The 22,098-nt window shown below is 46.7% G+C and overlaps 1 protein-coding gene across 1 annotated transcript; it reads right to left on the minus strand.

The window, feature by feature from the left end:
• Window positions 1-11,698: 11,698 nt before the first annotated feature.
• On the minus strand, window positions 11,699-17,348 carry LOC117515272 (zinc finger BED domain-containing protein 4-like). Its single transcript, XM_034175758.1, has 2 exons — window positions 17,073-17,348; window positions 11,699-11,977 (listed from the first exon to the last, which is right to left on the minus strand). The coding sequence occupies exons 1-2, from the start codon at window positions 17,346-17,348 to the stop codon at window positions 11,723-11,725; spliced, it is 531 nt and encodes a 176-aa protein (XP_034031649.1). The 3' UTR covers window positions 11,699-11,722.
• Between the last annotated feature and the right edge of the window lie 4,750 nt (window positions 17,349-22,098).

The raw sequence follows: 22,098 nt of genomic DNA on the forward strand, positions 1-22,098 counted from the left end.
GCTCCCGTGTCCTGAGTCCTCTGTGTCTCGGTGTTCCTGGCCCGTGGGTTCCAGCATTGTTTTGAGCTTGCTGTGTTTTTCCCGTCAGCATTGTGTTCACTTAGTTCTCGTTTGATTTCATATCCATGTTCTGGGCTTCAGCGTTCAGTTATGGTTCAGTTCTTCCTGTTTGTTCATGTTAGACTTTCCAATGTTGCATTCTCACACTTTTTGAATTCTACTTTAGTTTCTTTGCATTGGCACTTGGGATTTATATTTTGTTTTTGTTACCTCCTCTGTTTTGTGATTGTTGTATTCTGCTAGCTTTGTGGATTTTTGGCTTTTTATTACTTTATGTGTATGTCGTTGGTCATGTCCACTTTCTTTCTGTTGTCTTGGTATTTGCTGTCCCCTTGTGTTCCCTTTTTTTGTTAGCACATGTTCCTGTCTGCCTAATCATTACACCTGTTGATTATCAGTTAACTTATTTAAGCCGTGCCCTCCTCCCTGTTGGTGGCCGGTCTGTTGCACTCAGTTCCTGTTTACTGGCACAGCCCTGGTATCTCGTAAGTGTCTTTACCCTGCAGTGGTTTTGCTTAGTGTTTTGTTACCACCTTATTAAGTTGTTTTCACCCCATCTGTTTGCTTTATCTTTGGAGTCTTGTCACTTGGGATTGTTTGGTCATGGCTGTGTTCACACTGCCACCTTGGAGAATTAAAGCACTCGATTTTGTGATCTTAACCCTTTGTGTCCTGGGTCCTACCTTGACTGTAGCTTACACCGTAACATTCTGTAAAGTAATACAAATTTGATAAATGTGTCTTCATGTTTTGATTTGGAGGAGAATGTGCAGTGTTCACAAGGGATTTGTGTGTATGGAAATAAAAGCTATTTTAAGAATTTTGAGTAGGGATGCTCGATATTGCCTTTTTTGCCGATATTTGATATGCCGATATTGTCAAACACTGAATTTCCGATTCCGATATAAACCGATACCGATATAAACTAATACACATCATGCCTGTCATAAAGTTTAAGCATGACCCACCTTCACTATGATGCCACACTATATGTATTTCACAAAGTACCATTGTAAAGCATAAGAACAGCACTTCAACTATAGGAAAATGGCAATGCGGTTGTTGGGGAAAGTGTAGTGACACAGACCCACAACAGGGGGCGCAAATGAACGGTCAATAGATGAGCCAAAAGGTAACAATTTAATGTTGTAAATGTGCACAACGAATATACAGACAATCTCAGAATCTGATAGCAGTCAATACACAAAGGTGACGTGTGGGCAGGCTCGAGGATAGGACGTCTGTCCTGAGAAGAGCCGGAACCACACGATTTCCGCCGCCACCGAACCTGGTGAATACTGGAGCCGCCAAGTCCCGAATTCCCAGGTGATCACCGTCCCCGACTGTCGGATCTGGTACCGCTGGCGAGGAGCACAAACAGTGAGATGTGGGTGTGTGCACACCCAGTAACAAAAACAGTCAGAAGGTGGAAAGTCACCTCCACCTCTAATCACACACTTGTGCAGCTCCTGTTAACCACTTATCTGGTTTGGGTGTGAAGCGAAGCCGTCGCTGTTCACACTAAACGTCAATCCAGCAGATAAGGCACACAACAGGAAAGCGGCTGCAAAAAGAGTTCAGACTATGACACAGTTTTCAATACAGCAGAGAATTACCTTCACAGGTAGATGATATCTCGGCAGCGAGGTGGAGATGACATCCGGCTTTTATGGAGTGATGAAATGACGGGTGACAGCTGTCATGAGTTGATGTGTGACAGCTATCACTCCCGGTTGTGTCCGTGGCGGCAGTGCCCTCTCGTGCCTGAAGCCCGCACTTCAGGCAGGGCGCCCTCTGGTGGTGGGCCAGCAGTACCTCCTCTTCTGGCGGCCCACACAACAGGACCCCCCCCTCAACGGGCGCCTCCTGGCGCCCAACCAGACTTGTCCGGGTGACGTCGGTAGAAGTCGGCCAGGAGGTCCGGGTCCAGGATGAAGCTCCTCTTCACCCAGGAGCGTTCTTCAGGTCCATACCCCTCCCAGTCCACCAGATACTGAAACCCCCGGCCCTTCCGATGGACGTCCAGGAGCCTGCGATCCATGCAGGCTCCCTGTCGATGATCCGGGCAGGAGGCGGCGCCGGTCCGGGAGCACAGAGGGGTGAGGTGTGGTGTGGCTTGATCCGGGAAACATGAAAAACTGGGTGGACCCACAGTGAAGCTGGGAGCTGGAGCTTCACTGCAGCCGGACTGAGGACTTTGAGGACCTTGAATGGACCAATATACCTGTCCTTGAGTTTGGGTGAGTCCACTTGGAGGGGGATGTCCTTCGTTGAAAGCCACACCTCCTGCCCGGGCTGGTAAGCAGGGGCCGGGGAACGCCGGCGGTCTGCATGGGCCTTAGCCCTCGTCCGGGCCTTCAACAAGGCAGAACGGGCACTGCGCCACACCCGACAGCATCTTCGCAGGTGGTCCTGGACCAAGGGCACACCGACCTCTCCCTCCACCATGGGGAACAATGGGGGCTGGTACCCCAGACACACCTCAAATGGGGAGAGGCCGGTGGCAGAGGACACCTGGCTGTTATGGGCGTACTCGATCCAGGCCAGATGGTGACTCCAGGCCGACGGGTGCACGGATGTAACACAGCGGAGGGCCTGTTCAAGTTCTTGGTTGGCCCGCTCTGCCTGTCCATTCGTCTGAGGGTGATACCTGGACGAGAGGCTCACGTTGGCCCCCAGTTCTCTGCAGAAACTCCTCCAAACCTGTGAGGAGAACTGAGGACCACGGTCCGAGACAATGTCAATTGGTATCCCATGCAGACATACGACGTGGTGGACCAGGAGGTCTGCTGTCTCCTGGGCTGTAGGGAGCTTCGGGAGGGCCACGAAGTGGGCCGCCTTGGAGAAACAGTCCACTATAGTGAAGATGGTCGTCATGCCCTGGGACGGCGGGAGGCCCATGACAAAGTCCAGGCCAATGTGAGAGCAGGGGGGACGAGGCACCGGAAGCGGTTGCAGAAGTCCTTGTGTCTTGGAGTGGTCTGCCTTGCCCCTGGCACAGGTGGTGCAGGCCTGGACATACTCCCGGATGTCGGCCTCCATGGACGCCCACCAGAAGCGCTGCCGGACAACTGCCACGGTCCTACGCACCCCTGGATGACAGGAGAGCTTGGACCCGTGACAGAAGTCCAAGACTGCAGCTCTGGCCTCTGGTGGGACGTATAAACGGTTCTTTGGTCCAGTTCTGGGGTCTGGGCTCCGTGCCAGGGCCTCCCGGACGGTCTTCTCCACGTCCCAGGTGAGGGTGGCCACGATAGTGGACTCCGGAATGATGGGCTCCGGTGGATCCAACGGCTCAGTCTTGACCTCATCTTCATGCACCCGGGACAAGGCATCCGATCTCTGGTTCTTGGTCCCGGGGCGGTAGGTGATTCGGAAGTCAAAACGCCCGAAGAACAGTGACCAGCAGGCTTGCCTGGGGTTCAGCCGCCTGGCGGTCCTGATATACTCCAGGTTCCGATGGTCAGTGAAAACCATGAACGGCACAGACGCTTCCTCCAACAGGTGTCTCCACTCCTCAAGAGCCTCTTTCACCGCAAGGAGTTCTCGATTGCCGACGTCATAGTTCCGTTCAGCTGGGGTCAACCTGCGAGAAAAGTAGGCACACGGGTGAAGAACCTTATCGGTCTCTCCGCTCTGGGATAGCACGGCTCCTATCCCTGAGTCAGAGGCGTCCACTTCAACCACGAACTGGCAGCTAGGGTCGGGCTGCTGTTATATGGCTGGGGGGGGGCCTGGCTGCCGGTTTGTTTGTCTGTTTGTTTTCCTCCCAGGTGGCGTGCATTTGGGACTGAGTGGCTGTGTTGCTGAGGCTGTCAGGACCTCACCCTGATCACCTGCGACTCATCAGGACTCACAGCTGAGGTGCATCTGGATGGATTGGAGCATGTTGGCATTTAAGACTGGAGTGCACAGTGTGTATTTGCCAGAGACTCGACCTTGTGACCAGACGGGTGAGATCGTCATCTCGGGAGCCATCTCATCAGCAGCGGATGCTGAGAAACGTCCAGGTTTGATGCACAGTCTGTGAAAGAGGAGGGGGTGAGGTCTCACGCTCGTCAGCACACTTCCTGAGGTACGTTAGATTTTGTGACTAACAGTTATACAGTCAGTAAATGTGGTGTCCCTCACACCTTATTGTATTGAGCTGTTTGTTAGTCATGTATCAGCTTCCACTGCGGTGGAGTTTTGTGAACTGGATGTTCCATGCCCGCAGGTTGGAAGCTGATCAGCAATCAAGCCAGGAAGTGTTTGCTGTTTGTACACCTTTAAGTGTTCTGTGTGTAGAGTGTGGACTCACATAATGGTTCCTTCTTTCACAGACTCGGTTGTTGCGGCCACCTGGGGGGTGTCGGCGGGGTCCTTGGGTCCGAAACAGCTTCTGGCTCCGGACCGTTAGCGCTGCTGGGAGCGCACCACGCCAGACCGCACTTTCTGTTCTTACATTTTCACTGTTATGTATTAAATTCAGTTAGCCTTTGTACCGTGCTCTGCTTATTTCATACTGGGTCCTTCAAACGCTGGTCGGTTCTCCGAGCTGCGTCCGACACATAACAGTAGTCTCTGGCCAAACATCACGGACCCAGCGTTAGCAGAGACGGTAACGCGCCGGGAAGGCGGCAGCAGACGTTCAGTGGTTATCCGGATCAGTTGCGGGGCTCTCCGCCCGGAAGGTGCATGTTTGAGACCCATTACTGGATACTGATTTGTGCTCTCTTGCAGCCGTGTTCCTGTGTTTGTGCCTTATCCGTGGATCGTGGTGGAGTGTGACTGGCGACGGCTTCGCGTCACACTCCGACCGGATAAGAGGTGTAAACGGGAGCTGCAAGAGTGCGTTTGTAATGGGTTCACGCGCACGGCGGAGCTCTGTTAGCACGGGTCGCTGGGCTTCCTGTGTTACAGTCGTAGCCCCGTTTCCCCGGACAAAGGTAACTACTGCGTCTGTTGTATCAGCTCCGGCGTTATTTAGTTGAGCACATTTTGGTTGTGTGTTGCACTCAGCTGCGCACACAAAAGCAGCTCGTTTGTTTTTTTCTGTCGCCCAAGGGGTTTTTTCATTTTTAGCACTCTGGTTCCCCCTTGTGGTGACTGAATCACGGTACCGTCAAGCTCTGGAGTAGGAACAGGTGTGTTCCATTTGGTTGAGCTTGACGGTATAACTCACTGATTTGTTTTGTGTTAGTTCATTTTGTGTGGGTGTTTTTTGAGTTGGTTTTTGTGTGGGTTTTTCTTTTTTGTTGTCCACTATTTGTCTGGGGGTGTGACCCTGTAGCCTTTGCTAACCAAGAACAAAAAGAAAAAAAAAAGAAAAAAAAAAGAAAAACGGGGACCCAAACAACTGTGTGTTGGTCTGTTTTTTGTTTCTTTTGTTTCTTTTTGTTTCACATCCCCAGGGTTAGATGGAGCGGTCCCCTGGGGGGTGATGGGGTGGTATTTGGGTTGTTTTTTCTCTTTGTTTTTTGTTGTGCCCTCTCTTCTCCTCTGACTCCAGCCGGGTGTGCCGTAGTGTCGGCATTGCTGGAGGGGTGCAGTTAGGTTGTGCTGGGCGTTTCCCAGGTGGCCTCTGCACCCGGGAGGGGAGGGGGGGGGGGTTTGGGTTTTTTTTTGTTTTCCCTCCCCCAGTTTCCGCCCTCAGGGTTTGCCTGTGGTGTCCTCTGGGGGGGAAAAGGCGTTGGGTCCATCTAGCCGTGGACGGCCGGGGCTGGGTCCATTGGTCGTGAGGGGAGGCGTCTCCTGGGGTTGACGAGTGGTCCTCTGGGGGGCGCTGGTAGTCCCCGTGGGTGACGGTGGATCCCAGAGGGACCTCGGCCGTGGTTATTACTCCTGGAGCTGGCGGGTGGCCCTCTGGGGGGTGTTGGTCCCTGCGTGTCGTTTGGGGGGGAGGAGGGGGGGTATCTTGGCATTTTTGTTTGTGAGTTTACATGTGGGTTGTTTTTCTTTTCTCCCCTTCCCTGGGGTTTGATGGGACGGTCCCCTGGGGCGGGGGGGGGGGGGTGTTTTGGTTGTTTTGTGTTATGACTAATCACACATGTTTGGTTAAAGGCTGACCGCACAGGTGTAGGAACTCCTGGCCACACCTGTGCTGAGACTGTCAAACAAGGGCAAAGATGCAGCCAGTTCAACCAGTCTGTTGGAGGACGAACGCAGACGCGGTTTCCAGCCATGGTCCCTGGAGGGGGGTGTTTCTCCTGGGCCAGGTGTGTGTGGTCGCCGGGAGGCTTCCCGTGAGGGTGGGGTACTGTTATATGGCTGGGGGGGGCCTGGCTGCCGGTTTGTTTGTCTGTTTGTTTTCCTCCCAGGTGGCGTGCATTTGGGACTGAGTGGCTGTGTTGCTGAGGCTGTCAGGACCTCACCCTGATCACCTGCGACTCGTCAGGACTCACAGCTGAGGTGCATCTGGATGGATTGGAGCATGTTGGCATTTAAGACTGGAGTGCACAGTGTGTATTTGCCAGAGACTCGACCTTGTGACCAGACGGGTGAGATCGTCGTCTCGGGAGCCATCTCATCAGCAGCGGATGCTGAGAAACGTCCAGGTTTGATGCACAGTCTGTGAAAGAGGAGGGGGTGAGGTCTCACGCTCGTCAGCACACTTCCTGAGGTACGTTAGATTTTGTGACTAACAGTTATACAGTCAGTAAATGTGGTGTCCCTCACACCTTATTGTATTGAGCTGTTTGTTAGTCATGTATCAGCTTCCACTGCGGTGGAGTTTTGTGAACTGGATGTTCCATGCCCGCAGGTTGGAAGCTGATCAGCAATCAAGCCAGGAAGTGTTTGCTGTTTGTACACCTTTAAGTGTTCTGTGTGTAGAGTGTGGACTCACATAATGGTTCCTTCTTTCACAGACTCGGTTGTTGCGGCCACCTGGGGGGTGTCGGCGGGGTCCTTGGGTCCGAAACAGCTTCTGGCTCCGGACCGTTAGCGCTGCTGGGAGCGCACCACGCCAGACCGCACTTTCTGTTCTTACATTTTCACTGTTATGTATTAAATTCAGTTAGCCTTTGTACCGTGCTCTGCTTATTTCATACTGGGTCCTTCAAACGCTGGTCGGTTCTCCGAGCTGCGTCCGACACATAACAGCTGCACCAGAACTGGTGCAGACGAGAACCGGCGTTTCAACTCCTTGAACGCGGCTTCGCACCGATCCGACCAGGTGAAGGGGACTTTTGGAGAGGTCAGGGCTGTCAGGGGGCTAACTACCTGACTGTAGCCCTTAATGAATCTCCTGTAGAAATTTGCGAAGCCGAGGAACTGTTGCAGCTTCCTACGGCTTGTTGGTTGGGGCCAATCTCTCACCGCCGCAACCTTGGCCGGATCAGGGGCGACGGAGTTGGAGGAGATGATGAACCCCAGGAAGGACAAAGAGGTGCGGTGAAACTCACACTTCTCACCCTTCACAAACAGCCGGTTCTCCAACAACCGCTGCAGGACCTGACGTACATGCTGGACATGAGTCTCAGGGTCCGGGAAAAAGATGAGTATGTCATCCAGATATACGAAGATGAATCTGTGCAGGAAGTCCCGCAAGACGTCATTAACCAAAGTTTGGAACGTCGCGGGGGTGTTAGTGAGGCCGAACGGCATGACCAGGTACTCAAAATGACCTAATGGGGTGTTAAATGCCGTCTTCCATTTGTCTCCCTTCCGGATCCGAACCAGGTGATACGCATTCCTAAGGTCCAGTTTGGTGAAAATTTGGGCTCCATGCAGGGGCGTGAACACTGAATCCAACAGGGGTAAAGGGTATCGATTACGAACCGTTATGTCGTTCAGCCCCCTGTAATCAATGCATGGACGGAGTCCGCCATCTTTCTTGCCCACAAAAAAGAAACCTGCACCCATCGGGGAGGTGGAATTCCGGATCAGCCCGGCAGCTAATGAGTCCAGGATGTAGGTCTCCATTGATTCGCGCTCAGGACGTGAGAGGTTGTACAGCCTGCAGGACGGGTACTCAGCGCCCGGGACCAAATCAATGGCACAATCATACGGACGGTGCGGGGGAAGGGTGAGCGCCAGATCCTTGCTGAAGACGTCAGCAAGGTCGTGGTACTCAACCGGCACCGCCGTCAGATTGGGAGGGACTTTAACCTCCTCATTAGCATTTACAGTGGGAGGAACCGAGGATCCTAAACACTTCCGGTGGCAGGTTTCGCTCCACTGAGTCACAACCCCAGACGGCCAATCAATCTGGGGATTGTGTTTAATCATCCATGGGAAGCCCAAAATCACGCGGGAGGTAGAAGGAGTTACAAAAAACTCAATCTCCTCCCGGTGATTCCCAGACACTACCAGGGTTACAGGTAGTGTCTTGTGTGTGATAAAAGGGAGAAGAGTGCCATCTAGTGCTCGCACCCTCACTGGCGAAGAAAGCGCCACCATAGGGAGCCCTACCATCCTTGCCCATCTGCTATCCAGCAGATATCTCACCCATATTGGCCTCTCTTCATTGGCTTCCTGTTAATTCTAGAATAGAATTTAAAATTCTTCTTCTTACTTATAAGGTTTTGAATAATCAGGTCCCATCTTATCTTAGGGACCTCGTAGTACCATATCACCCCAATAGAGCGCTTCGCTCTCAGACTGCAGGCTTACTTGTAGTTCCTAGGGTTTGTAAGAGTAGAATGGGAGGCAGAGCCTTCAGCTTTCAGGATCCTCTCCTGTGGAACCAGCTCCCAATTCAGATCAGGGAGACAGACACCCTCTCTACTTTTAAGATTAGGCTTAAAACTTTCCTTTTTGCTAAAGCTTATAGTTAGGGCTGGATCAGGTGACCCTGAACCATCCCTTAGTTATGCTGCTATAGATGTAGACTGCTGGGAGGTTCCCATGATGCACTGTTTCTTTCTCTTTTTGCTCTGTATGCACCACTCTGCATTTAATCATTAGTGATCGATCTCTGCTCCCCTCCACAGCATGTCTTTTTCCTGGTTCTCTCCCTCAGCCCCAACCAGTCCCAGCAGAAGACTGCTCCTCCCTGAGCCTGGTTCTGCTGGAGGTTTCTTCCTGTTAAAAGGGAGTTTTTCCTTCCCACTGTAGCCAAGTGCTTGCTCACAGGGGGTCGTTTTGACCATTGGGGTTTTACATAATTATTGTATGGCCTTGCCTTACAATATAAAGCGCCTTGGGGCAACTGTTTGTTGTGATTTGGCGCTATATAAAAAAATTGATTGATTGATTGATTGATTCCCTTCTGACCCCGTGTCCACCAGTGCTGGGGCTTGAAGGGTTAAATCCCCGCTCAGGATTTTAACTGGGAGTCGTGTTGACAGATGTGTATGACCCACGTGAATGTTTTGACCCCCCCTCAGCCCAGTCTCTAAGGGCGGGCGTTTGTGTTTTGACCGTTTGAGGCAGTCTCTCTGCTGATGCTCACTCGAGCCGCAGACAAAACACTCCCCGCGGACCAGCCTCCTCTGTCTGACTGTGGCCCTGCTCGTGTCCCTAGCACCGTCAGCAGGGGGAGCTGTAGCCACACGGAGCGCTGTGGCTGTGGAGCATGGGGAAGACGGCTCTCTTTCGGACCCGGGAGGAAGAGGGACGGCTTGTGCCTGACCATGCCCTTCGCCTCGCTCCCGTCGGCGTTCTTCTAACCGATTGTCCAATCGTATAACCAAATCGATAAGCTCAGCCAAATCCCGCGGTTCCTCCTTAGCCACCAGGTGTTCCTTCAGGACCAACGACAGTCCGTTTATGAAGGCGGCGCGGAGCGCAGTCATATTCCAGCCGGATCTCGCAGCCGTGATGCGGAAGTCGACTGCATATTCGGCTGCGCTGCTGCGCCCCTGTCTCATTGACAGCAGCACGGTAGACGCGGTTTCGCCTCTGTTAGGGTGATCAAAAACAGTTCTGAGCTCCCTCACAAACCCAGTATAAGAGGTGAGGAGCCGTGAACTCTGTTCCCAAAGCACTGTAGCCCAAGCGCGTGCCTTTCCTCGAAGCAAATGAATCACGTAAGCCACCTTGCTGGCGTCAGACGCGTACATCACGGGACGTTGTGCAAAGACGAGCGAACACTGCATAAGAAAGTCCGCGCACGTCTCCACACAACCTCCGTACGGCTCTGGGGGGCTTATGTATGCTTCAGGGGATGGTGGGGGGGGGTCGTTGAATGACCAGTGGAATGTCTGTATTCAGCACCGGGTCGGCAGGAGGAGGAGCTGCAGCAGCGCCCTGAGCGCGCGCTTCCACCTGCGTGGTGAGAGCCTCCATCCTGCGATTAAGCATGATGTGTTGCTCGGTCATCAGGTCCAGCCGAGCAGTAAAGGCGGTGAGGATGTGCTGCAACTCACCAATCACGCCTCCAGCCGACGCCTGCGCACCCTGCTCTTCCATTGGCTGTCCAACAGATGGTTGACGCCCCTCGGGATCCATGACATTGGCCGAGATATCCTGTTGGGGAAAGTGTAGTGACACGGACCCACAACAGGGGGCGCAAATGAATGGTCAATAGATGAGTCAAAAGGTAACAATTTAATGTTGTGAATGTGCACAACGAATATACAGACAATCTCAGAATCTGATAGCAGTAAATACACAAAGGTGACGTGTGGGCAGGCTCGAGGATAGAAGACGTCTGTCCTGAGAAGAGCCGGAACCACACGATTTCCGCCGCCACCGAACCTGGTGAATACTGGAGCCGCCAAGTCCCGAATTCCCAGGTGATCACCGTCCCCGACTGTCGGATCTGGTACCGCTGGCGAGGAGCACAAACAGTGAGATGTGGGTGTGTGCACACCCAGTAACAAAAACAGTCAGAAGGTGGAAAGTCACCTCCACCTCTAATCACACACTCGTGCAGCTCCTGTTAACCACTTATCTGGTTTGGGTGTGAAGCGAAGCCGTTGCTGTTCACACTAAGCGCGAATCCAGCAGATAAGGCAACACCACAGGAAAGCGGCTGCAAAAAGAGTTCAGACTATGACACAGTTTTCAGTACAGCAGAGAATTACCTTCACAGGTAGATGATATCTCGGCAGCGAGGTGGAGATGACATCCGGCTTTTATGGAGTGATGAAATGACGGGTGACAGCTGTCATGAGTTGATGTGTGACAGCTGTCACTCCCGGTTGTGTCCGTGGCGGCAGCGCCCTCTCGTGCCTGAAGCCCGCACTTCAGGCAGGGCGCCCTCTGGTGGTGGGCCAGCAGTACCTCCTCTTCTGGCGGCCCACACAACAACGATATGTATTTTCAACATTTTGCCTCAAACAGTTTGGTAAATGCTCTTCCTGAGCTTAACCTAACAATGCCCATTCAAACAAGGGAAACATCTTTTTTCTTCACAAATAGCAAAAATATTTACCTGTCCAGTACAACTGTATTGCACATAATTTAATGTAAACAAAAATAATTTGCAGTGTAGGTTATCCTACTATACAAAACACCGCTCTAATATGAGGTGTAAAACACTTTAAAAAGTGCAAAATTCTAAAGAGCAAATATAAAACAAAAGTGCAAAAGTGTCAGTGCTTTGTCCAATACCTGGGCTAAATGTACAAACTGGGCTCATTCTATCTTGTATGAAACAAAGAATCAAGAACATAGAAATTAAAGGCACCCAATAAAAAACAACTTAAGTTGAAATGTTCTTTTTTTCTAAAATGAACTTAAAGTCCATTCGTTGAACAAATAAGGCTCCTTTAAATCATACAGTTCCACTCCACTAATGTATGAGAGGAAGATTTTTCTGGACAAAAATGAGCATCTCAGCATTGTCACAAAATATATGATTCCTCTTCTCGTCAATGACATGAGAGACAGCACTAAACAGCTGTTCGCTGTCTACACTTGTACAGGGTGCAGTGAGGTACTTGCGTGCAACATGGGCTAAAGCAGGGAAACGGGTTTGGTTGGAATTCCAGTACATCAATGGGCATGTTGTCTTGAGGATGGTGACCTCTCCAATGTATACCTGCACCTGTCAAAAAAAAAAAAAAAAAAAAAAAAAAAAATCAAAAATAGAAATCTGTTAACCTTTAAAGCACATTCAAATGTTTATTTTATATTATTACTACAACCCCTGGCAAAAATTATGGAATCACCGGCCTCGGAGGATGTTCATTCAGTTGTTTAATTTTGTAGAAAAAAAGCAGATCACAGACATGACACAAAACTAAAGTCATTTCAAATGGCAACTTTCTGGCTTTAAGAAACACTATAAGAAATCAAGAAAAAAAGATTGTGGCAGTCAGTAATGGTTACTTTTTTAGACCAAGCAGAGGAAAAAATATGGAATCACTCAATTCTGAGGAAAAAATTATGGAATCACCCTGTAAATTTTCATCCCCCAAACTAACACCTGCATCAAATCAGATCTGCTCATTGACATTGACCCTATGCCATGACATTGACCCTATGTGTCTTTTTGCAAGGAATGTTTTTGCAGTTTTTGCTCTACCAGTATGTTTGCCTTTAACAACCTTCCCATGTTGTTTGTATTTGGTCCAGAGTTTAGACACAGCTGACTGTGAACAACCAACATCTTTTGCAACATTGCGTGATGATTTACTCTCTTTTAAGAGTTTGATAATCCTCTCCTTTGTTTCAATTGACATCTCTCGTGTTGGAGCCATGATTCATGTCAGTCCACTTGGTGCAACAGCTCTCCAAGGTGTGTTCACTCCTTTTTAGATGCAGACTAACGAGCAGATCTGATATGATGCAGGTGTTAGTTTTGGGGATGAAAATTTACAGGGTGATTCCATAATTTATTCCTCAGAATTGAGTGATTCCATATTTTTTTCCTCTGCTTGGTCTAAAAAAGTAACCGTTACTGACTGCCACAATCTTTTTTTCTTGATTTCTTATAGTGTTTCTTAAAGCCAGAAAGTTGCCATTTGAAATTACTTTAGTTTTGTGTCATGTCTGTGATCTGCTTTTTTCTACAAAATTAAACAACTGAATGAACATCCTCCGAGGCTGGTGATTCCATAATTTTTGCCAGGGGTTGTATGTATATGAGGTCTATTAGAAAAGTATCTGACCTTATTACTTTTTTCATAAACCATATGGATTTGAATCACGTGTGATTGCGTCAGACAAGCTTGAACCCTCGTGCGCATTAGTGAGTTTTTCCACGCCTGTCGGTTGCGTCATTCGCCTGTGAGCAGGCTTTGAGTGAGGAGTGGTCCAGCCCTCTCGTCGTTGTTTCATTGTCAGGAAATGGTGGAATGATTTGGGCTTTTTTCCATCAGAATTTTTTCAGAAACTGTTAGAGACTGGCAGCTGGAAACCATTACAAAAATTTATCTGGCTTTCGGTGAAAATTTTACGGGCTTTACAGAGAATAAGGAGTGTTACTACAGCTTTAAGGACGGCTTTAAGGACGCTCGGCGCGCCGCGCTCCGTGCCGCCATCGAGAGCCACAAACCACCGGATCATTTCTAAACGGATGGCTCTGTGGATCCGGGACCGTCGTGTGCACTTTCTCTGGTTATCACAAGAGCTGGACATCAACCATTTTCCGGCAGATTTCACTTTTAACAAGAGATTTTGTCATGGAAAGCCGAGTGGAGGCTTCACGCATCACAATGGATTCGCTACTGGAGCGAGACAAAACCACCTCCGTTTTTGTCTCACAGGACGGCTTTGAGATGGCATTCAGACAGCTGGCGGTGGTTTTTCCATCGAGTGATTATCCGAGAAATTGTGGATGTGTGTGGACATGCCAGAACATGTCCTGTGAGGCTTCATCACGGCGTTGCTTTGCGCCATGCGGCACCGCCTCCGCACGTCTGTCTCAATGGCTTTCCATCAATCAATCAATCAATCAATTTTTTTTTTTATATAGCGCCAAATCACAACAAACAGTTGCCCCAAGGCGCTTTATATTGTAAGGCAAGGCCATACAATAATGATGTAAAACCCCAACGGTCAAAACGACCCCCTGTGAGCAAGCACTTGGCTACAGTGGGAAGGAAAAACTCCCTTTTAACAGGAAGAAACCTCCAGCAGAACCAGGCTCAGGGAGGGGCAGTCTTCTGCTGGGACTGGTTGGGGCTGAGGGAGAGAACCAGGAAAAAGACATGCTGTGGAGGGGAGCAGAGATCGATCACTAATGATTAAATGCAGAGTGGTGCATACAGAGCAAAAGGAGAAAGAAACAGTGCATCATGGGAACCCCCCAGCAGTCTACGTCTATAGCAGCATAACTAAGGGATGGTTCAGGGTCACCTGATCCAGCCCTAACTATAAGCTTTAGCAAAAAGGAAAGTTTTAAGCCTAATCTTAAAAGTAGAGAGGGTGTCTGTCTCCCTGATCTGAATTGGGAGCTGGTTCCACAGGAGAGGAGCCTGAAAGCTGAAGGCTCTGCCTCCCATTCTACTCTTACAAACCCTAGGAACTACAAGTAAGCCTGCAGTCTGAGAGCGAAGCGCTCTATTGGGGTGATATGGTACTACGAGGTCCCTAAGATAAGATGGGACCTGATTATTCAAAACCTTATAAGTAAGAAGAAGAATTTTAAATTCTATTCTAGAATTAACAGGAAGCCAATGAAGAGAGGCCAATATGGGTGAGATATGCTCTCTCCTTCTAGTCCCCGTCAGCACTCTAGCTGCAGCATTTTGAATTAACTGAAGGCTTTTTAGGGAACTTTTAGGACAACCTGATAATAATGAATTACAATAGTCCAGCCTAGAGGAAATAAATGCATGAATTAGTTTTTCAGCATCACTCTGAGACAAGACCTTTCTGATTTTAGAGATATTGCGTAAATGCAAAAAAGCAGTCCTACATATTTGTTTAATATGCGCTTTGAATGACATATCCTGATCAAAAATGACTCCAAGATTTCTCACAGTATTACTAGAGGTCAGGGTAATGCCATCCAGAGTAAGGATCTGGTTAGACACCATGTTTCTAAGATTTGTGGGGCCAAGTACAATAACTTCAGTTTTATCTGAGTTTAAAAGCAGGAAATTAGAGGTCATCCATGTCTTTATGTCTGTAAGACAATCCTGCAGTTTAGCTAATTGGTGTGTGTCGTCTGGCTTCATGGATAGATAAAGCTGGGTATCATCTGCGTAACAATGAAAATTTAAGCAATACCGTCTAGTAATACTGCCTAAGGGAAGCATATATAAAGTGAATAAAATTGGTCCTAGCACAGAACCTTGTGGAACTCCATAATTAACTTTAGTCTGTGAAGAAGATTCCCCATTTACATGAACAAATTGTAATCTATTAGACAAATATGATTCAAACCACCGCAGCGCAGTGCCTTTAATACCTATGGCATGCTCTAATCTCTGTAATAAAATTTTATGGTCAACAGTATCAAAAGCAGCACTGAGGTCTAACAGAACAAGCACAGAGATGAGTCCACTGTCCGAGGCCATAAGAAGATCATTTGTAACCTTCACTAATGCTGTTTCTGTACTGTGATGAATTCTAAAACCTGACTGAAACTCTTCAAATAGACCATTCCTCTGCAATGATCAGTTAGCTGTTTTACAACTACCCTTTCAAGAATTTTTGAGAGAAAAGGAAGGTTGGAGATTGGCCTATAATTAGCTAAGATAGCTGGGTCAAGTGATGGCTTTTTAAGTAATGGTTTAATTACTGCCACCTTAAAAGCCTGTGGTACATAGCCAACTAACAAAGATAGATTGATCATATTTAAGATCGAAGCATTAAATAATGGTAGGGCTTCCTTGAGCAGCCTGGTAGGAATGGGGTCTAATAAACATGTTGATGGTTTGGATGAAGTAACTAATGAAAATAACTCAGACAGAACAATCGGAGAGAAAGAGTCTAACCAAATACCGGCATCACTGAAAGCAGCCAAAGATAACGATACGTCTTTGGGATGGTTATGAGTAATTTTTTCTCTAATAGTTAAAATTTTGTTAGCAAAGAAAGTCATGAACTCATTACTAGTTAAAGTTAATGGAATACTCAGCTCAATAGAGCTCTGACTCTTTGTCAGCCTGGCTACAGTGCTGAAAAGAAACCTGGGGTTGTTCTTATTTTCTTCAATTAGTGATGAGTAGAAAGATGTCCTAGCTTTACGGAGGGCTTTTTTATAGAGCAACAGACTCTTTTTCCAGGCTAAGTGAAGATCTTCTAAATTAGTGAGACGCCATTTCCTCTCCAACTTACGGGTTATCTGCTTTAAGCTACGAGTTTGAGAGTTATACCATGAAATCAGACACTTCTGATTTAAAGCTCTCTTCTTCAGAGGAGCTACAGCATCCAAAGCCGTCCTCAATGAGGATGTAAAACTACTGACGAGATACTCTATCTCCCTTACAGAGTTTAGGTAGCTATTCTGCACTGTGTTGTTATATGGCATTAGAGAACATAAAGAAGGAATCCATGACAAAATCTCTTGTTAAAAGTGAAATCTGCTGGAAAATGGTTGATGTCCAGCTCTTGTGATAACCAGAGAAAGTGCACACGACGGTCCCGGATCCACAGAGCCATCCGTTTACAAATGATCCGGTGGTTTGTGGCTCTCGATGGCGGCACGGAGCGCGGCGTGCCGAGCATCCTTAAAGCCGTCCTTAAAGCTATAGTAACACTCCTTATTCTCTGTCTCTTCTGAAAAAATTCTGATGGAAAAAAAGCCCAAATCATTCCGCCATTTCCTGACAATGAAAATCTGCCGAGGGGGCTGGACCACTCCTCACTCAAAGCCTGCTCAATGACGCAATGAATGACGCAACCGACAGGCGTGGAAAAACTCACGCATGCGCACGAGGGTTCAAGCTTGTCTGACGCAATCACACGTGATTCAAATCCATATGGTTTTTGAAAAAAATAATAAGGTCGGATACTTTTCTAATAGACCTCGTATTATATTTACTGGCTAATAATAAGACAAAAATAGAATAGAAATAAAAATAGAATTAAAGCACCCTCAATTGTTTACTTTACATTTACTAATTACAATTTAATATGGCATACTCAGCAATAAAAAAATTTTGCTCATATGTCATATATATACACAATGAAAAAATGAAAATATACACAGACCTGTGTATATTTTCACTTTTTAATTATTAACTCACCTGTGAAGCAGTTACACCTGTAGCAGCTTGTTGTACAACATCATTCTCTGCGAGGATTTCTTGGTACATGTCCTGCAGGCTTTCATTTTGGGCTTTCTTTAGTGGTGGGGTCCCGTCCTCCCGGCTTGGTTCATCTGCACTGGTACCAGCAGCAGCGTCTTCCTGTTGATCATCACCACCACCAGCCATTTCATCCACAACACTCTGTAGCATAGTCTGTGCATTTCCCTTTTTGTCAGAGTAAAAATAACAGTCTTTGTACCGAGCATCAAGCATTGTTGCAATGGCATACAGTGGTTAATCTTGCACACCATTAAAGCGATTGCAACCAGCTTCTAGTAGAGTGCGTTTGGCTGTTTGCACACCTTTGTCTGTTTCATCAACCTTGGCCAGCAGTCGTTTGAGGGACATCACAGCAGGGATGACATCTGCAACAGTGGCCTTAGCAAAGCTGATGTCTTTGGTGAGCTGCTCAAAGGGCTCCAGTAGAGTGGTCATCTTTTCCAAAATTCCCCATTGAGTTGCAGTCAATGTTGCAGGGAGCTCATAATCAGCAGCATATGCACTCAATGCCCTCTTCTGCTCCACCAGGCTTTGCATCATGTAAAATGTAGAATTCCACCTGGTAGCCACGTCCTGTTGTAGCCTTTTCACCGGCATGTTGAGTTCTTTTTGTATATATCCTCAAAACGACTACAGGCAAGAGGTGAGTGTTTGAAGTGTCCTACGACCCGCCTCCCCACAGCAAGTGCATCAGCTATGTTGCGTTGAGACAGGGCACCTCCGTTTACTGCCAGCTGCAAAGTGTGTGCCATACAGGGCAAACTAGGCACACCAAACTCCGACGTAGCTTTAGCCATGTTGCGTGCACTGTCCCTTATGACAACATGCACTTTCTCCTTGGAGATTTTCTAGTTTTCAAACATGCTTTCAAAAGCAGACATAATAGCTTGCGCTGTATGAGATCCACGGCACTCCTGGGAATGAAGCACAGCCTTCTTCAGCCCAAACTCAGGATCTAGCCATTGCGCTGTCAAGCTCAGCATACTAACTTGGCTAATACGTGAGGACCAAATGTCCATCGTGAAACTAATAGCTACAGCGTCAGATATGAGCTTCTCGACATGTTTATGAACGACACCATAAAGCTCAGGGAGGCAAACATCAGAGAAATACTTGCGAGGGGGCATGTCAAAGCGTGGCTCGAGGAATTCCACAAGCTTTCTGAATCCGGAATCTTGCACTATGGAAAAAGGCTGATTGTCTAACGCAATGCACTCTGTGATTTTCCGACAGATCACTTTAGCTCTCGGGTGTTCCTTGTTGTATTTCTGTTTCTTCTCGACTGAGTCTTTAAGAGACAGTTGCACTGGTTTTTTGAGTGACTTCCCTGGTTGTTTGGCTTACATTGCTCGACAAACGCTGCGTGTATCTCCGGGTGGTTCTTCCTCAAGTGAGAGATTAAATTAGAAGTGTTGAATGACGAAGTCTTTGTTCCCCCATGCATGACAAGGGCCTTGCAATCAGTGCAAATCGCAAACTTCGAGTCGTCATTTGAAACTTTAAAAAAGTTCCACACCGCAGACATATTCGTTAGAAACATGCTAGTTTGCTGTTAGCTTAGCTGCTGCTGCTGGCTTGTTTTGGTTTGCCTTCAGGCAAAGTTTGATGATGTAATCGGCAAGCATCATGTGTTTGCGCAAGCACTTGTATCAGCATATTCATTCTATTTATGTTATTGGGGCTTCATTATCGGAGGAAAAACCGATAATAATCCAGACAGATATTACATTATTATGCAAATATCGGCCGATAATATCGGCCGTCCAATATTATCGGACAACCCTAATTTTGAGCTTTACTTACTTTTTACGTCCACCAAGGACGTCATAAAATCACTGTCTGTCTTTAAGCAGGATTACATCAAAACTACTGCACAGATTTTGGCAAAGTTTTCATTAGTGATGATCTGGATCCGGATCGGCAGATCTCTTGTTTGTGATGGGCTTCATAGATAATTGGCAAAGCTTCTGGGGAAAACCTGGTCTTGTTAGGAGAGACGACATCCATCCCACTTTGGATGGAGCAGCTCTCATTTCTAGAAATCTGGCCAATTTTCTTAAATCCTCCAAACCGTGACTATCCAGGGTTGGGACCAGGAAGCAGAGTTGTAGTCTTACACACCTCTCTGCAGCTTCTCTCCCCCTGCCATCCCCTCATTACCCCATCCCCGTAGAGACGGTACCTGCTCCCAGACCACCAATAACCAGCAAAAATCTATTTAAGCATAAAAATTCAAAAAGAAAAAATAATATAGCACCTTCAACTGCACCACAGACTAAAACAGTTAAATGTGGTTTATTAAACATTAGGTCTCTCTCTTCTAAGTCACTGTTGGTAAATGATATAATAATTGATCAACATATTGATTTATTCTGCCTAACAGAAACCTGGTTACAGCAGGATGAATATGTTAGTTTAAATGAGTCAACACCCCCGAGTCACACTAACTGTCAGAATGCTCGTAGCACGGGCCGGGGCAGAGGATTAGCAGCAATCTTCCATTCCAGCGTATTAATTAATCAAAAACCCAGACAGAGCTTTAATTCATTTGAAAGCTTGACTCTTAGTCTTGTCCATCCAAATTGGAAGTCCCAAAAACCAGTTTTATTTGTTATTATCTATCGTCCACCTGGTTGTTTCTCTGTGAATTTTCGGACCTTTTGTCTGACTTAGTGCTTAGCTCAGATAAGATAATTATAGTGGGCGATTTTAACATCCACACAGATGCTGAGAATGACAGCCTCAACACTGCATTTAATCTATTATTAGACTCAATTGGCTTTGCTCAAAATGTAAATGAGTCCACCCACCACTTTAATCATATTTTAGATCTTGTTATGACTTATGGTATGGAAATTGAAGACTTAACAGTATTCCCTGAAAACCCCATTCTGTCTGATCATTTCTTAATAACATTTACATTTACTCTGATGGACTACCCAGCAGTGGGGAATAAGTTTCATTACAGTATAAGTCTTTCAGAAAGCGCTGTAACTAGGTTTAAGGATATGATTCCTTCTTTATGTTCTCCAATGCCATATACCAACACAGTGCAGAGTAGCTACCTAAACTCTGTGAGTGAGATAGATTATCTCATCAATAGTTTTCTATCCTCATTGAGGACGACTTTGGATGCTGTAGCTCCTCTGGAAAAGAGAGCCTTAAATCAGAAGTGCCTGACTCCGTGGTATAACTCACAAACTCGCAGCTTAAAGCAGATAACCTGTAAGTTGGAGAGGAAATGGCGTCTCACTAATTTAGAAGATCTTCACTTAGCCTCGAAAAAGAGTCTGTTGCTCTATAAAAAAGCCCTCAGTAAAGCTAGGACATCTTACTACTCATCACTAATTGAAGAAAATATGAACAACCCCAGGTTTCTTTTCAGCACTGTAGCCAGGCTGACAAAGAGTCAGAGCTCTATTGAGCCGAGTATTCCTTTAACTTTTACTAGTAATGACTTCGTGACTTTCTTTGCTAATAAAATGTTAACTATTAGAGAAAAAATTACTCATAACCATCCCAAAGACATATCGTTCTCTTTGGCTGCTTTCAGTGATGTCGGTAGTTGATTAGACTCTTTCTCTCCGATTGTTCTGAGTTATTTTCATTAGTTACTTCCTCCAAACCATCAACATGTCTATTAGACCCCATTCCTACCAGGAAGCCCTACCATTAATTAATGCTTCGATCTTAAATATGATCAATCTATCTTTATTAGTTGGCTATATACCACAGGCTTTTAATTAAACCATTACTTAAAAAGCCATCACTTGACCCAGCTATCTTAGCTAATTATAGGCCAATCTCCAACCTTCCTTTTCTCTCAAAAATTCTTGAAAGGGTAGTTGTAAAACAGCTAACTGATCATCTGCAGAGGAATGGTCTATTTGAAGAGTTTCAGTCAGGTTTTAGAATTCATCATAGTACAGAAACAGCATTAGTGAAGGTTACAAATGATCTTCTTATGGCCTCAGACAGTGGACTCATCTCTGTGCTTGTTCTGTTAGACCTCAGTGCTGCTTTTGATACTGTTGACCATAACATTTTATTACAGAGATTAGAGCATGCCATAGGTATTAAAGGCACTGCGCTGCGGTGGTTTGAATCATATTTATCTAATAGATTACAATTTGTTCATGTAAATGGGGAGTCTTCTTCACAGACTAAGGTTAATTATGGAGTTCCACAAGGTTCTGTGCTAGGACCAATTTTATTCACTTTATACATGCTTCCCTTAGGCAGTATTATTAGACAGCATTGCTTAAATTTTCATTGTTACGCAGATGATACCCAGCTTTATGTATCCATGAAGCCAGAGGACACACACCAATTAGCTAAACTGCAGGATTGTCTTACAGACATAAAGACATGGATGACCTCTAATTTATAGATAAAACTGAAGTTATTGTACTTGGCCCCACAAATCTTAGAAACATGGTGTCTAACCAGATCCTTACTCTGGATGGCATTACCCTGACCTCTAGTAATACTGTGAGAAATCTTGGAGTCATTTTTAATCAGGATATGTCGTTCAATGCACATATTAAACAAATATGTAGGACTGCTTTTTTGCATTTGCGCAATATCTCTAAAATTAGAAAGGTCTTGTCTCAGAGTGATGCTGAAAAACTAATTCATGCATTTATTTCCTCTAGGCTGGACTATTGTAATTCATTATTATCAGGTTGTCCTAAAAGTTCCCTGAAAAGCCTTCAGTTAATTCAAAATGCTGCAGCTAGAGTACTGACAGGGACTAGAAGGAGAAAGCATATCTCACCCATATTGGCCTCTCTTCATTAGCTTCCTGTTAATTCTAGAATAGAATTTAAAATTCTTCTTCTTACTTATAAGGTTTTGAATAATCAGGTCCCATCTTATCTTAGGGACCTCATAGTACCATATCACCCCAATAGAGTGCTTCGCTCTCAGACTGCAGGCTTACTTGTAGTTCCTAGGGTTTGTA

The sequence above is a fragment of the Thalassophryne amazonica genome, chromosome 8, assembly GCF_902500255.1.
Source record: "Thalassophryne amazonica chromosome 8, fThaAma1.1, whole genome shotgun sequence".
In the NCBI taxonomy this organism is placed as follows: domain Eukaryota; kingdom Metazoa; phylum Chordata; class Actinopteri; order Batrachoidiformes; family Batrachoididae; genus Thalassophryne; species Thalassophryne amazonica.

What these genes read in the sequence shown, in the direction of transcription:
- LOC117515272 (XM_034175758.1), bottom strand. Translation starts at nt 17,348, where the DNA reads ATGCTTGATGCTCGGTACAAAGACTGTTATTTTTACTCTGACAAAAAG. An exon ending in CAGGTGTAACTGCTTCACAG is followed by an intron (nt 11,978 to 17,072) that starts GTGAGTTAATAA and finishes TTTTTTTGACAG; the next exon opens with GTGCAGGTATACATTGGAGA.